Raw genomic sequence first — 17,118 nt, 5'->3', positions numbered from 1 at the left:
TCAGCAAATCTTCCTATCCACTCTCTCCAGCCTAGGTATCACCGGAACGGCTCTGCGTTGGGTGACTTTTGATGACAGCAAGACCTTTACAGACCACATTTCAACAACTGCACAGTCCTGTACGTTCATTCTGTACAACATCAAGAAAATCAGACTCTATCTCACAGAACACGCTACATAGCTACTAGTCCAGGCTCTTTTTATCTCAAAACTGGACTACGGCAATGCACTACCCTCAGGCCTCCCAGCCAGCTCCATGAAACCCCTTCAGATGATTCAGAATACAACAGCACACCTTGTCTTCAACCAGCCCAAAAGTACCCATGTCACACCCATCTTCATCTGCCTCCACTGGCTTCCTGTAGCCGCCCATATCAAATTCAAGGCCTTGATGCTCACATACAAGACCTTGTCTGGAACAGCCCTACCTCAACACTCTCCTGAAGGCTTAGGTTCCATTACTCAATCTGCGATTGATCAATGACTGACGCTTAGTAGTGCCGACACAGAGTGGCTCAAGGTCCCTTTCCAGAGCATTCAAACTAACTGTTCCTCAGTGGTGGAATGAACTTCCAACCTCAATCCGAACCAAAGAATCTGTCACTTCAAAAAACAGATAAAGACCTTCCGTGAACATTTAACTATCACCTAAAACGCCAAGCCCACATTATCCTTTTTAAAAATAAATAAATAAATAAATAACAAAAACTTACTCTTGCACTTACACCTCTACTCTGCACACTTTGCTTTTCTAGCACTCCATTAAAAGATCTCATATGGTACCAGTACTTGTATTGTTCTCCGCTTGATATATCGCTTTGCTTGTATTTCCTCATTTGTAAGTTGCTTTGGATAAAAGCGTCTGCTAAATGAATAAATGTAGATGTAAATGTATAATAAAGAATACACATTAAATAGGAATAGAATTGAAAAAATGTCTAATATATATATATATATATATATATATATATATATATATATATATACATACATATATAAATAATAGAAAAATAAGAATAATAGTAGTAAATAATTATAATAATGGTAATATGTACCATCAAATTTATTCCGATACTGATTTATTCTGACACTCTGGAGGAACACATCAAAAAATTCAGAGTAGTCCAATGGCTGCTCATTAAACACCAACTGTATGCCAAGGCAGAGAAATGCAAGTCCCACCAATGTCCTTCCTGGGCTACATCATCAGTCCAGAAGACGTGGCTATTGACAATAGTAAAGTACTGGCAGTCCTAAAGTGGCCTCAAGACACCACAGTAAAGAAGTTATGTTTCTTACGTTTCGCAAACTTCTACAGGAGATTTATCAGGAATTTCAGCACGGTCGCCGCCCCACTCATCTCCATGGCAAAAGGGGGTAACTCCAAGCTCCACTGGTCTGACAACGCCATGCAAACTTTTGAGGACCTAAAAACATGCTTTACCTTTGCACACATTCTGCATCACCCTGACCCCAATACACTCTTCGTGGTAGAAGTGGCCTCTAACAACAGTATTGGTGCCATCCTGTCTCACCGGCAAGGTAACTCTCCTAAACTATTCCCGTGCGCTTGATGTGGGCAACCATGAACTGTTGGCGGTGTTCAAAGTGTGGTGACACTGATTAGAGGGGGCGAGACACCCGTTCCTGATACTAACTGACCACCGTAATCTTGAATACTTGTGCTCAGCCAAGAGATTAAACACCAGACAAGCCAGATGGGCACTATTCTTCACTCGATTCAACTTCTCTATCACTTATCGCCCAGGCTCTAAGAACACCAAAGCCAATGCCCTGTCCCGCCAATATGACTCCACGCCCCAGAATCCTTCCCCAGAACCCATCATCTTGCCCTCTCTGATCCTAGCTCCTATCCAGTGGGACACCCAGGCCCACGCACAAGACCTGCCGCCTCCAGAATGCCACACCAATCGAATGTTTGTTCCACCAGGCCTAAGAGAAAAAGTAGTCCAGTGGATGCACTCCTCCACAAGTTCGGGCCACCCAGGTATTTCCTCCACAGTATGACTTCTAAGAAACCGGTTCTGGTGGGAAACGTTACAATCAGCTACCACCACCTTCATAAACGCCTTTCACACCAGCCAAAACCCCAAGACATTCACCGGCAGGACTGCTACAACCATTACCCATACCACAGCGGCCATGGTCCCACATCGCCATTGACTTCATCACTGACCTACCAGTTTCCCAAGGTAACACCACCTTGGGAAACACTACCATATGGATCCCAATCAGCCTGAGTCATTGTTACAGGTATACTAACAACCAGACATGGAACAGGTCGGCCAAGGAAAAAAACAGTAGTTGATGACAGAAACAGAGAGCTGAGAAGAAAAACCCCAAAACAACAATCAGTGACTTCACCAACAACCTCCACAGGGCAGGGTTGAAGGTATCACAAGAGCTTCTTCATGCTGCAAGACAATGGCCTTATACACACTTCCAACACAACAAAGGACTCCATCAATGTAAAAAAGTGGAAGGTTATAGACTGACCGAGACAATCACCAGACCTCAACCTGATTGACGAGCATTTCATCTCCTGAAGAGGAGACTGAATGAAGTATTCACCCCTCATCCACCAGAGGAAAAGGAATATGGAGAAAGACTGTTGTCTAACTCAAAGTTCCAGTTGCACTGCTGACTATGCCCTCGATTTTTGTACCCTAGCAGTGTCTTTTGGGAGGAACAAATCAGCACTATTTTCCACACGGGCCTCTGGGCTCATGTGCAGAAAGAACTGGCTTGTTATTATGAGAATCTTACTCTGGATCGACTTCAATTTCTCAATATAGAGGTATCTCTATCAAACTGGATAACCATATACAAGAGAAAAACTGTCCAAAGTCAACCTGGTTCTGCAAACTAACCTCAGACCAAAGAAAAGGCCTCATGCACCTTGGTTCATCTGACTTGTCTTCAGAAAAACATTGAAGACCACAGAGGTTTATTATGCCACTAGTGTGAAGGATCTGATCGTGTCCTCAAGAATGCACCAATTACACTTCTCCAAAAAACAAAGAAGCAAAAAACAGAAGTTGAGTCAAGCCAGAGTAAGCCCCTTTGCTTTTCATTTTTCCCAGCTTTGTTAAGACTCCACAGCAAGTAATTTAATATATACTGAAGGGAAATGGTAAATTATCACTCCAAATTATCACTGACCCATTACAATCCCCTTTTCCAGTTCATGTACATGACAGCAGACCCATTGGAGAAAAATTACAGAATGTCACAGAGCCCCTAATCTGACCTCTAATCTAGTAGTATGTACTTTACACCATGAGAACATGCTTCTAAATATCCCTTTCTGCACAACATAACTCCAGAAATCACCTGGGAGTCTAAAGATCTGCACCTCCAACAAAGTCTACCATGTTTTACCACATTAGTAGAAAGTCCCAGATCATATAGAGAGGTTGATATTACTCAGTGTTATGCAGATGTTATGCAGTTTGCAGTGAAAACAAAGCTACCAAACTATTGTCCTGAGTACTGCACTATTGAATTACTACTGGGCACAATCCCAACTTGTAAGCAAATTGATCCTCTCACTTGAATCCAAGGCTTCGAATGATTACATCCAGGAAGCCGTTTGACAAGGCTTCATTCAACTTGCCACCTCTCCTGTGTCTGTTATATTTTTATTTGTGAAAAAGAAACAGGGTAGTCTACACTCCTGCATTGATTACAGAGTCCTAACACCACAACTGTAAAGAATATCTTCGCTCTCCCATTGGTTTCCATCATCTTTAGAGCTTTTAGCTTATTTACTGTCCTTAGTGTATACACTCCATATTTTTCACTGAATTAAATCTAATGAATGCATATAACTTAATCAGGATAAGAGAGGGCAATAAAAACTACTTTCTCCACCACTAGGAGGCACTATGATTACGTAGTAATGCCATGTGGCTTTGTCATCACACCTTGCTGTTCCAGTGGCTTTCACAGTAATACTGATACACTCTGTTACCTTGTCTGACCACATTCATATTAGTTTCCTAATATGATCTAATGTCCAAACTGAAACGTGTCTCTTTCATCAAACAAACATTTTCCTACTAGGGCAGGTGAGGAGTGCAGAGGGGTGAAGTTGATAAACTGGTGATAAGAAGGTGGCGGTAGCAATGAAATAGGCCGAACCACAAACAGTTTTTTGTTGGCCTTTTATAACTGACTCCATCTCACCATGACAGAATGACAGTGTTTTAAACTTTTTACATTGTTTTTAGTTTTCATTTTTAGGAGTTAAAAGTTTAAAGTGAATTTTATAAGCTTTATCTATAGGTTCATCTTAAAATTATTCAATGAAAATTTGCAAACATTACATAATTTGTTATTTTTTGTTCATATTATAAGTTAATATGAACAAATTATATATATATAATATATAATTATAATTATATATATATAATTATATATTAATAATATAAGGTATAATTGGTGGAACAGTAACTACTATCAATTATTCAGTAACTACAGTGAAACTAATAGAAAGGGTGTGCAGTAACAAGAGTTTGTAACTACACAAATAAGAGAGACACGCACCAAATTAATCAATTAGAAACAAATCAATAATAGAGGAATTAATACTTATGAATTATCATTAGGCCATATTCAGAGTTGAGTAAAGTGCACATAGTGAGTTAAGCACACACACTTAAATCTTGAACCCATTCTGACCAATACATTCTTTCCTGAACATGTCATACCTTCAGTAACAGAGTGTGCTCTTTCTGCTCTCTCCTGGGGGTCTGTGCTACGAACCCTACGTGGTGAAGGAGCTGGAGGTGTCTCTTTTCGTGGAGAAGGGGTTGGAGGCTCCTTTGTCTGAGACTGTGAGGAAGTTCTACTCTCCACCACTGTTGTTGGAGTATCTGGAGAAGGACTTGGCTGCCTGGGGATTGGAGAGATGGTCCTGGAGGCTGCAGGAGTTTCACCCGGGGGGATAAAGGTGGGTTTGAGGGTCGGTTTGGGAGGTAAAGGGCCTATAGGTCGATCTGGGAGTGGCGGGCGTTCTGTGTTGGCTGCTCGCACTGGCCGTCTGGTGTCTGATAGTACATGAATAAGTTGTTAATAATACTGTAGACTGGTTTAATGATGCACAAAGGCAAGTCAGAATATAAGAGTGTTACTTAAGTGAGTTGTCACCTGAGGAGGTGGACATGGTGCGTGGCTTCATGGGTGGAGGTTCAGGCTGGCTGTCCAGTATTGCCCCTAACACAAATGAGAAAGTTGATCACAAAAAGGCATGTTTAAAAGTACATATCATACAGGAGCAATAGCAAATATACTGATTCAACACGACAATAGTGATGCCAAAATAGGAATTTCACAGGCTGTAAAATCCAACTTAACAGCCCTTTATGTGACAAAAAAATAGACTTTACTGAAAGTGATACATCTCATTCGATCCAATTTAACAAAGTGTTTGAATTTTAAATATCTAAAATGCACCATGTGAGCTATGTGAAACTGGCTAAAATCCATTTAGCAGGAAGAAATTTATTTACTATGGGAAGCTTTTTTGCGTTACACATCTGCTTTGAAAACCAGCGAATTTCCTAGAGTGAAAATGTTGTTATCTAGCTCACCTTTCCAGCAGGGTTGTACAAAGCTTTTAGATACAATAGACCAATAGCTTTTAGCATGTGCTAATATTCAAGCTGTTCAGTAGAGGTTCAAACTGCTCCATGGTGGTTCTTTGTCATTATTATATAACTATAATATGTTATTGTATATCTATAAGGTTCTGGTTATTTTACTTGCACACACTTCCTGCTATTATAGTAAAAATGAGGATTTCATCCCTCATCCTTAATGTGCAAATATAATAATAGTAGATAGACTACTGGGAACCTCAGTGGGGTCTATTCATAGTTATGTGTGACCCCTGAGATCTGGTGGTCACTGAAGTTTCTTGGTATTAGAATGCCATGTACAGTCATGCTTTATGGATGCTGCAGATTATTAAGACAAATAATTTTCTTTTCATTTGACACACACTACTTTACCAATAAATTGTTTCAATATGCTTGTGCAGTCTTAATCAGGAATCACATAATATCGCTCCTGGTGATTTCTCACACAGTTCAGCTCAAAAACATATTCAGTTAATCCAGCTCTTCAGGAATATTATTGCCAAGTGTGTAAGATTAGGTTTATAGGAACAATTTAGTGAAAAACCTAATGTATTTTCCCCTTACAAGCTTCCACTTACTCCAATTGTAGTTATAGACTTCCACTTAAACCATTTTCCTCTATGCATTTACTATCTGTTGTATTACTTCTTGGTTTTCTGAATTTATTTGTTTAATTGTTTATCCAATTAGGTTTGAAATTGTTCTTTTTGTTACTGACTAGATCAGTCTAGCACTCTGGGTATTTTGTACTACACACTTGTACTACAGATTCAATTGTTTCCAATTGTTTCAATTCAAATGTTTAGTACGTTTTTCTGGATAAGAACATCTGCATTACATTGACTAAAGGTAAGACAATACTAGGATAATGGAGTTAACAAGTAATGGAAGTCTATCTCACTAAAAACATTTATTGTAAATATATGCCTAAACATTAAGTAGCCCTCAAATCTTGTGGTCTAGAACACAGAATGTGAGCTACGTAACTTCACTGCATATCTGATTCAACTTCCCTCTCAAAGTTTGAATGTGGAAGAGTACAACAAAGATGGAACTTATTCAGATGATAATATATAGTCCCCTCCAAAATTATTGGAATGGAAGGGAAATTCTTTTGTTTTTGCATTTGGGCTTGAGATCAAAAGATGAATATGAGACGTTAGATCAGAATTTCAGCTTTCATTTCCTGATATTTACATCTAGATGTGTTAATCAAATTACAACATGACACATTTTGTTTCAACCCACCCATTTTTCATTGTTTCCCTGGTGTGTTACATTGATTATTTAAACAATTAATATCTCTGAATGTTTACTCTTGGTCTGTGCCCTGGGTTTGGTCTAAGCCCTGCCTGTGATGTCTGAATTTGTTGTTAAAAAGGATAAACCAACTTGAAGACCAGAGAGCTGCATATAGGAGAAAAGTAAGACATTTGGAAACTGAGAAAAGAGGGGGAATCGATCAGATCAGAGCCATTGCACAAGCATTTGGCATAGCCAATACAACAATTTGGAGTGTCATAATAAATAAAGAAACCACTGGTGTACTAACAACTACGCATCAAACTGGTCAGACTAGGAAAACAGCAGTTGATGACAGAAGCATTGTGAGAGCTGTGAAGAGAACCCCCAAAACAACAATCAGTTAAATCTCCAACTACCTCCACAGGGTAGGGGTGAAGGTATCACAATCCACCATTCAAAGAAAACTTTAATAGCAGAAATATAGAGGCCAAACCACAACCAAAAGATGCAAACCACTCATCAGCAGTAAGTATCAGAAGGCCAAATTGGAATTCCCAAAGAAATACAGAGATGAGCCACAAACGTTCTGGTACCAAGATTAACCTCTACTAAAGTGATGGAAAGGGCAAAGTGTGGAGAAAGATTGGATCTGCTCATGGTCCAAAACACACATACTCATTCGTCAAGCATGGTGGAGGTAGTGTCATACCTTAGGATTGCATGGCAGCTTCTGGAACAGGCTTCCTAATCTTTATTGATAACTTATGATGGTAGCAGCAGAATAACTACAGAAGTCTACATAAACATCCTCTCTTCTGATTTACAGAGAAATGCAAGACAATGATACACTGCCAAAACAACAAAGGACTTCATCAGGGGGAAAATGTGGAAGGTTTTACATTGACCAAGTCAATCAACAGATCTTAACCCAATTGAGCATGCATTTCACCTCCTGAAGAGGAGACGGAAGGGAGAAATCCCCCAAAACAAACAACAACTAAAACCAGCTGTGGTACAAGCCTGAAAAAAAAAACACAAAAGAAGAATCCAACAGATTGGTGATGTCAGTGGGTCACAGGCTTGATGCCGTTGTTGCAAGCAAGGATATGCAACCAACTATTACGTGTTATTTATTTACTTTAAGACAATGTGTTCCTATACTTTTACTCACCAAACAAGCAAAGGGGTGATGTTCTAAGTTGTTTAACACAGTTAATATAAATATCAGGACATGAAAGCTGAAATTCTGATCTATCGTCTCATATTCATCTTTTACGCTCAAACTCAAATGTCTTTAGTGTATAGCAAAGAAGAAAGAATTGGCCTTGCTGTTCCATACTTTTGGGGGGGTCTGTAGTTCCATTGAACCTGTTGTAAATATTAGAACAGGATTATCCCTGTGCTTTTTCAAAAAAATTTTAATGACATTTTGTATCTCACGCAGTATGAACCTTTACATAGGGATCATGCGTGATAGCACATAGCACAAGTAACATCTAATATGCAACTTGAGGTTGCTCTCATTGCCACACAAAACTGCAAATGTAGCACATCTCAGAATGCAGCAGAAATCTCTAGTTACCATGACGGACAGCCACATCCTATGCAGATTATTATAAGGGTGAGGAATTAGAGAAAGGGCCTTACCTTCTGAGTTGGCTTTTCTCAGCTCCTCATCTTTGCTCTGGAAAAGGATAATAAGGCCTTGATTGAAATGTCTGTTGCTGAATAATCCCCCATTCAGCAAGGCACCTTTTTACCTTACACAGATTAAGTGATGTTTCTGATATTGTTGTTAAGCAGCTAAGCAGGTATTACATATGAAGTCTTCAGTTAGCAGCACCAGTTAGAGTTTCAAAGTAGTTCACTAGTGTGTTATCACTATTTTAGCTGTTGTTCAGATCATAATGTTTTAAATCATCGTCCAACCACACAAGCAGCCTGCTTGTAACTTACCCTAACATTTACATTACTGCTTAGATAAGTGTCAGGCAAGTAAGGTAAAATAGCCTTTGCTAGGAAAATGTTATTTAACTGGAGACTTTATATTGTTTTCTGTCAGGATATATACCTGTGTAAGTTACCTAACAAAGTAGATTTATATATGACATAGTCACACACAGAAACACACACACACCTGACTCTTTTTGGAGTCGAAGGGAGGTGTCTTGGCGACCCCCATGCGGTGCAGCATAACATGGAGCCGCTGTTCAAAAGTGGAGGAGCTTTCAGATGAGTGTTTCTAAAAAAAGAAAGCAAGCAGGTATGACCACAATGACAAAGTGCTACAGGGTGCATCTTGCTACAGATAACACTGAATGCATACAAGGCTGGTGAAAAGGAGCTCTGTCCTAACAGAAAAAATGTTCTGAAGTGAGTCACAGCTTGTAGTAACTTTGATAACTTGAACCTTTGTACATATATAGAATCCAAATTCTTTCTTCTGCTTTTAAAGGAGAATAAATAATAAAGATCTCATTGAATTGGGGGTCGGAGTAAACTTTTTATTTGTCATTTACGTATTATCCTGGACATGGTAGATGTGTAAATCTCTACACTATAGGATTTTGATGGAGTACTAAGATCAAACATGCTAATATGTTTGCCAATGAACAACAATTAGTGTTCAGTTGATAGTAATAATAATTGTCATTCATTATTAGCAATTACATCGCAGTTAAGTACAAAAGAGTACAGCATATTTACAAAGAAGTACAAAATATATTTTGGACAAAAAACATTTAGCTTAATCTCAAAGCTGAGTCAGCAAAATAAACTCTTTACAATTTGCAGGAGCATTATACCCCTCTTTCAAAAAGACTGACATCATTTTTGCAGTTTCTGTAACAATATTCATAGTAATTACTGAGCCAACACACGACAGGCTTGATATTCTCACAACATGCCCACAATATCAAGGTAGTCTAAAAAACTCTCACACTACCAACCCTCACACGGGGATCTCTCATTCAGGGCCTTGATTCCATATTTTAATATGGCTAGCTGTCATTAAAACCAACTGGCTTGTATAAATGTAACCAAATTTATTCCTTGTTTAAAAATAAAATGTGTGCTATTAACATATGATTTATGATCAGAGATGTAGATTCAAGTGTACTCCAGAGCTTGGTGTAAAAACTGCTTTAACTCCAGACACATTGCACACTGATATACCCAAAATTCCCTCAGGAACGTGTCAAGTGGTGACCAGTGGTTGGTAGAGCTGAACATGACCACCATGCCACTGAAAGCATAGAACTTGCTGTAGCTGTTTATCAGGGATTGTTTCTCTCACTTTGTGAAGTTTACGCCTTGAATGTGTTGTCATAAGATTTCACAAGATTTCCTGTCTGTAAGAGTGCTGCAGGGTCCCACAGAGTGAGGCAGTAAGAGCACTGATTTGCTGGTGTATGCCTGTGGTTTGCCGAGTTGACATATTATTCAAAAGACTAGGATTAAGGACCTTAAACTGGACAAATTTCAATCATGTCCAAATCACCTCCACTGGCTCCTCTCGATTCAGAAGAAGAGGAGCTCTACTTTGAGGCAACCATGGATTATCAGGCATAATATTTAATAGTATTAAAGTTTAATCCCTAAAGAGGCCAATCATTTAAATTTAATCTAATGTAATACAAATAAAATATACATCATATACAGCAGAGCAGCCAGCTCATGATTACTGATAATGATGAATGCCACAAAGATTTATTGTATGCAATCTGACAGATATACCAGGTTGTTTATAGTTGCCCTCTACTTATATACATGCCTCCCATGCCATTCCTCATAGCCATTCCCTAGCTGAACCAATAGCAGCATACTCCCCATTATTTTATTTGTCATCTGGCAAAGTGCACTGAGTAACATCAGTGTTTCATCTACAGAGATGAGATGAAAGACGATGTCTTTCAAAAACCGTTTTTATAAGGCTTCTCAGTAGCTCTTTTGCAATTTTTGGTTTTGCAACCTCAACATCAATTTCACAAACAATATTTTGATTGTGGGCGGGACCCACCACTTCAAGGGCAGGGCCCCGGGAGACTGCCTCCTTCACCCATCCTTTGAAATGGCCCTGATTTGACAACTGATAAACCTCACAGCAAAATACTACCACAGCTGAGGTGTTTTAGCTGCATTTCTTCCATCAAACCAATTTACCTTAGCTTGTGTAGCTGCAGAGTCCTGCCCTGGCTCCAACCCTGTAAGCAGGATAAGAGACTGAGACTTGCCCTCTCGAAGTGAGCGGCGTGTAACCTTGGGTCTCCTCTCCCCATCAGGGGTTCGGCTCTTCTCTAAGGTCCGGCTCTTCTCTCCCTCCAAGGGCAACATGGATGTTACTGGACTAGGAGTTTTGGTTGGGGTCAGGGGTGCAGCAGGGGGCAATGTTGGAACTCCTTCAGTTTTGGCAGGTGAGGAGGCAGGAGGGGTAAGGGTGGAGGCAGGGGCAGCTGATGGGGCAGAAAGTGGCATGAAGAGGGGTGACGGTGCCATTTTGTCATCTACAGTTGGTACTGTGGCGGATGAATCTGTGATGGTGGGAGTAGTGCTGGTTGCCTTGTGGATGCTCTCTTCTTCCACTTTCTCCTTCTCCTTTTCTTTTTCTTTCTCACGCTCTTTTTCCTTGTCTCTCTCCTTTTCCTTCTCGCGCTCTTTCTCAGCACGTGCGGCCTCCCGGAGTGGGCGGATGAGGTCTGCTATTGAAGTCTTTTTGACCTTTCCCTCCGGGGCACCCTCGCTTTTGGTTCCTCGACCTGCACGGACCTTCTTGAAGGCGAAAAAGTCACCAAACTTCTTCTTTATGTTTTTTGTGGGGGCTGTGGAAGTCATGGAGATTGTCGAGGTGGTGGTCGGAGGGGAAGTCGTGCCACCGGTAGACTCTGTAGGCTGTGCTTTATTGAGGGGAACCTCCCTCTGGTGCTTTCTGAAAGTCAGCAGAGGATAAACATGATGCAGGGTGAAATGTATGTCATGTGTATTATGTATTTGACATTTACACAGTGTAGAACTAATACCTAGTGCATAGTGTCACATCTGCATAGGTGTATACTCACAGGGGGTCATCAGGGATAATCTTCTTGGTGAAGAACTCCTCTACGCCCTCGTCCACCCTCCCCATATTCTCATTGGCTTCATTCTCATTCTCAGCTGCCTGCTCCTATGCACATACAGAAACACACAGACATACTAACAGATTATTCAAGGTCGATATGAATGTAGAAATCTGAAATGCTCTGAAAACGTTGTGGTATAATACAGAAAAGCTTCTCTCAGCAGCACTGTTTCAGCTGTCAATGTGCACGGCTCCAAACACACACATGACATCATCTCTCTTCATATTCATATGCCGATATCCACTTTTCACATGCACACTCTCTCTCATACTATATACTCACCTATATATATATATATATATATATATATATATATATATATATATATATATATATATATATATATATATATATATATATATATATATGTGTGCACACATATATGTGCATAAACTATTTATTATAAATCATGGTGATGTAAATAATGATATTAACAGGCAAGGCTGATTTTTTTATTGGCTATGTCTCTTGCGCATCTGTCTCTCTTGTCCCGAGAGAGAACCAAGCTCAGCTCTAGTCTTTCTCTGTCTGTTCCCCCTCCTCCTAAAGCAATTAGACCCCTTAAATACACCCACATGTAGCACACTGGCACACAGACTGAGAGTATGCCTGCTCAACAATGGTGATTTATGTCTGAACCTTGTAGCCATGGCAATAATTTAATAATGGAAAGGAGCACATCTTGAATCGTGAATTAGTCTGAACTGGATGTCAGTGTCCTGTACCTAGCAAGAAAATCATCTTGTTGGAAGTAATGTGTCTTTGAAATTAAGATGCTAGATATAAAGTGTACATTACAGGTTATTGAGGGTATTGATTGTCTCTACGCACCCAAGTGTCTCTAAACACTTAAAGCCCTAATATAATTTTAGCATTTTGAACACATAATAGAGTAAAATTTATTATCAGTTAAGCTTATTATTCTGAAGGGTGGAACAGGTGGCGCAGTGGGTAACGCAATGCCACCTCACAGCACCAGGGTCCAGGGCTCAATCATGAGCTCAGGTTCTTGTCTGTGCAGAGTTTCACATGTTCTCCTTGTGTTTATGTGGGTTTCCTCAGGGTTCTCTGGTTTCCTCTCACCTCCCCCAAAACACACAGGAGGTGGATTGGCTAAGATAAATTGCCCCTACATGTGAATAAGTGTGTGAATATGTGTGTGTGCATGGTGCCCTGCAGTGGACTGGCATTCCATCCCAGATGTATTCCCACCACATGCCTAGTGCTCCTGGATCCACCGCAATCCTGATCAGGATAAATGCAGTTACTGAAAATGAATGAATGAAGAATGAATAATTCATGAATGTGTAAAATAGTGGTATAGTGATAATGTATTTTTATACATATATATATATATATATATATATATATATATATATATATATATATATATATATATATATATATATATATATATATATATGTTACAACCTGTCTTGTTGTTGTTGTTTTAAACTGTTAAACTAACAGGAAACGTGTGTATTTACGACAGCAAGGAATGTAACCTGCTCATAGCTCCTGGGAGTTTAAGGAAATTTTTACAGACTGAAGCATTTTAGTCTATATTTAGATGCCCACATATCATTACTATCATGAGCATACACAAAGGTCCCAAAATAGCAACTTAGCAACTTTGTTTTTAAAATATTTTTTGATAAACGCCCACAGCATTAAAACTTGCGCAGCATGTAAATGGATCTGTCAATTACGTAAGAGGATGGAAAAAGCTTTCTAAAATAAAGTTCTGAGGTTGTGTCTGAGGTTGTGTCATCAACGTTCTATATAGACTGAGAAAAGAGCAACAGTGTTGACCAAAAGGTAAAAAGGATTTTACTTTCTATATTGTCCAGTGTCTATAATATTCAAAATGCATAAACAGCACATACACACAAAGTCATGACAAAGTCATGACAGCAATTATATTTATGTGATAATATAAAATTAACATATATATATATATATATACACAGCATCTCACAAAAGTGAGTACACCCCTCACATTTTTGTAAATATTTGATTATGTGACAACACTGAAGAAATGACACTTTGCTACAATGTAAAGTAGTGAGTGTACAGCTTGTGTAGCAGTGTAAATTTGCTGTCCCCTCAAAATAACTCAACACACAGCCATTAATGTCTAAACCGCTGGCAACAAAAGTGAGTACACCCCTAAGTGAAAATGTCCAAATTGGGCCCAATTAGCCATTTTCCTTCCCTGGTGTCATGTGACTTGTTAGTGTTACAAGGTCTCAGGTGTGAATGGGGAGCAGGTGTGTTAAATTTGGTGTCATCGCTCTCACACTCCCTCATACTGGTCACTGGAAGTTCAACATGGCACCTCATGGCAAAGAACTCTCTGAGGATCTGAAAAAAAGAATTGTTGCTCTACTAACCTGTCCTGTTAGTAGATATAATCAAATATTTACAAAAATGTGAGGGGTGTACTCACTTTTGTGAGATACTGTACATGCAAATACAATGGGCTACACCAGGGTATGTGGTTCTCCTGTAGAAACTGAGAGGGCAGAGAGAGAGAGAGAGAGAGAGAGAGAGAGAGAGAGAGAGAGAAAACAGCATAGCAAACGTGACCATATGTAAACGCAGTGCTACAAGTCACATGAGAAATGGATTATAAAGCATTTAGTGCTGGCCAATCAGAACGTATAGCTCGTCATCACTCCACTGCATCTTCAGAAAAAGAAGGCGGCACAGTGGCAAGGTGTTTCCCACATAATTAATACATCCTCACACAGTAGTACACACAGCACAAGTTCTGTACATACAAAGCATAAACATACATGTGCTCATTTCTTCTGATAATGGTCCAGATCTAAATCATATTGTATGGAAGGGTGCTTATATTACTTTACAATATAAACATGTGACCTAGCCACACCAAAAATGCAGAATACACACAACCCTATTCAACTTAGAGATACCGAGTCTAGAAATCCTACAATACAAATAACAATAATCAAAAAAATAATTATTTTGTGTGCAGCAGAAGTCATGAGTTTATCTGTTAAAGAATATGATCTCCTTTCTACTAACTCGAGACCAGTTTGGCTATTTATTTTATTATGATACTTTCAACCTCAGATCTGAGACGATGCTGTAACTGTAACAACAGGGACCAATTCTAGCTTCAGTCACACATATGGCAGGAGCTAATGCCTGAGGATGAGAAAATTCAAGGCAGTGTACCTCCATGTTTTGTGGGGTAGAGCATAAAACAGTGAGACACTGGAAGTGAACATTGTGTTCTTTTTTGTTATCATGGTTTCCCTGTTCTCAGAGCAGTACACATTGAAAGACAGATGCAGTCTCAATTATGAAACAACCTGGAGCAGCGTCAGTGTTTATGTAGGAGGACTTTTGAAGGACAGAGACTAGAATTCCGCACACCTGTCATTTCTTCTGGTGTCAAAGCTATTCGGTCTCTGCTATTAATATGCTGTGCTGCTGATAAACTCATGTTGGTGAAATGGGGAGGGATGTAACAAGCCGGTTCTGCACTTTACACCTCGTTAAATCATCGTTCAAACCTTCTCAAATCTTGTCAAATTTCACTGTAATATTTGCAGTGAATCTTCTCTGCACCTTGTCCACCAAGCCCTTTCCACAATAAAAGAAATGATTGTAAGCCTGAATGGACTGTCACAGTTAACCTGCAATTATATAAGAAGATCGTCTCTAGTCTCTGTGAGTCAGACGTTTTTTCGGTTTGGAGAACCTGATATCTGGGAAGCCACCACCGGGGGAAGCCAAGTCTAGTCAACACAAATTCCGACAATAATTGTTTGCTAGAAAGAAAGGGATCATGCAGCTGCTTAAGACACTGAACTGATCAGGTTTATAATTATAATGAGGGCTCTGAGATTAGTAAGTAACTAAATGGAGTTGGTTTCTGAAAATGTACTTGTGAATGCAGTAGAAAGAAAGACGAGAGGTGTGTGTGTGTGAGAGAGAGAGAGAGAGAGAGAGAGAGAGAGAGAGAGAGAGAGAGAGAGAGAGAGAGAGAAAGAGAAAGAAAGAGAAATGCTGAGCTGAGAATATAGCAAGATGGCAAGAGACAAATGCTTATGCAGACTGAGACTACAAAAGCAGGTGTAAGATGGTACAGTATTTACTGAATAACTCTCAGTAATTAAAATGACTGAATAACATGCTTTAAGATGAATATTTGGATAATAAGATTATAATTTAAGAGATTAACTAAGGGAAATTAACTAAGAGATTAACTAAAGCACACAAACTTGTATATAATGTAACAGTTAAACCATCACACCTTTTTCATACTATTCTCTCCCCGTATCACACCACCTGCCTTTATATTTCCATTCCCCAAATGCCACACAATATGGACACCCACTCGCTTGTGTGGATCACTAGCCAGAAGGGGCGGCTTGAATAATGGGCTAGCAGGTAAAATCCTCTGTGTCTTTCAAAGATAAAAGAGCATTTAATTTCAAAGATTTCATTTTTGGCTTCCACATTTTGCTGTTGACAAATGTCTTAAGATGGAGTCGGAGTAAAAAACATACAGAACGGTATGAAGAAGTGATACTGGGGATGATTTGTCTCTACCCCAGACTGTAGATTCATGCAGCCTATCAGTAAGAGTCGTGTCAGGTGATTACACAGAGTGAACCCCCCCTCCCCTCAACGCCCCCTAGTTTGATCTCAGTTTTTGCTGCTATTTTTTCGGTAACACATCATCAGCAGTGATTGTGAAGGCGCATGTGAAATACAGTGGCAGGGGTAATGAATGTGGATTATTTATTCTATCATTTCCCCCCCATGCATTTGGACGAGAACGTCTCATTGAACATTGTACTGTTCAATTAAAGTACAAATTACACAAAAGGTTACAAATTTACAGCATAGCAGAGAGGGTAATATTTTGCCCCACATAATTCTTACTTTGACATTGATGATTATATAATACATTGCTCAAGCCTAATAGTGTAATTGTTGAGCTACTCATAGATATTAGATTTTTAGCTTCACATCAAATACCACAGCCAGCTGTCACTCCTGGCCTGTAAATAACACTCGTGTTTTCAGGTGGTCTAAGGCATTGATTGCAGTGTTTC

At 39.5% G+C, this 17,118-nt stretch overlaps 1 protein-coding gene across 3 annotated transcripts in view; it reads right to left on the bottom strand.

Annotated features, from left to right (window-relative positions):
* carmil2 (capping protein regulator and myosin 1 linker 2) overlaps nt 1-17,118 on the bottom strand; it is a 60,698-nt gene that overhangs the window by 14,622 nt on the left and 28,958 nt on the right. For 2 of the 3 annotated variants that reach the window (XM_017466533.3, XM_017466536.3), the window contains 7 exons: nt 14,472-14,537; nt 11,963-12,066; nt 11,070-11,832; nt 9,046-9,150; nt 8,556-8,592; nt 5,173-5,238; nt 4,734-5,072 (listed from right to left, as the gene is read on the bottom strand). In XM_017466533.3, coding sequence (XP_017322022.3) covers nt 4,734-5,072; nt 5,173-5,238; nt 8,556-8,592; nt 9,046-9,150; nt 11,070-11,832; nt 11,963-12,066; nt 14,472-14,537 — 1,480 coding nt within the window. The remainder of the gene's footprint in view (nt 1-4,733; nt 5,073-5,172; nt 5,239-8,555; nt 8,593-9,045; nt 9,151-11,069; nt 11,833-11,962; nt 12,067-14,471; nt 14,538-17,118) is intronic. The other variant, XM_017466534.3, reaches the window with a different exon arrangement.

Source organism: Ictalurus punctatus, chromosome 4 (assembly GCF_001660625.3).
Source record: "Ictalurus punctatus breed USDA103 chromosome 4, Coco_2.0, whole genome shotgun sequence".
NCBI classification, from domain to species: domain Eukaryota; kingdom Metazoa; phylum Chordata; class Actinopteri; order Siluriformes; family Ictaluridae; genus Ictalurus; species Ictalurus punctatus.
Note: the sequence above shows the minus strand (reverse complement) of the source record. Positions and strands in the feature narration are given on the sequence as shown.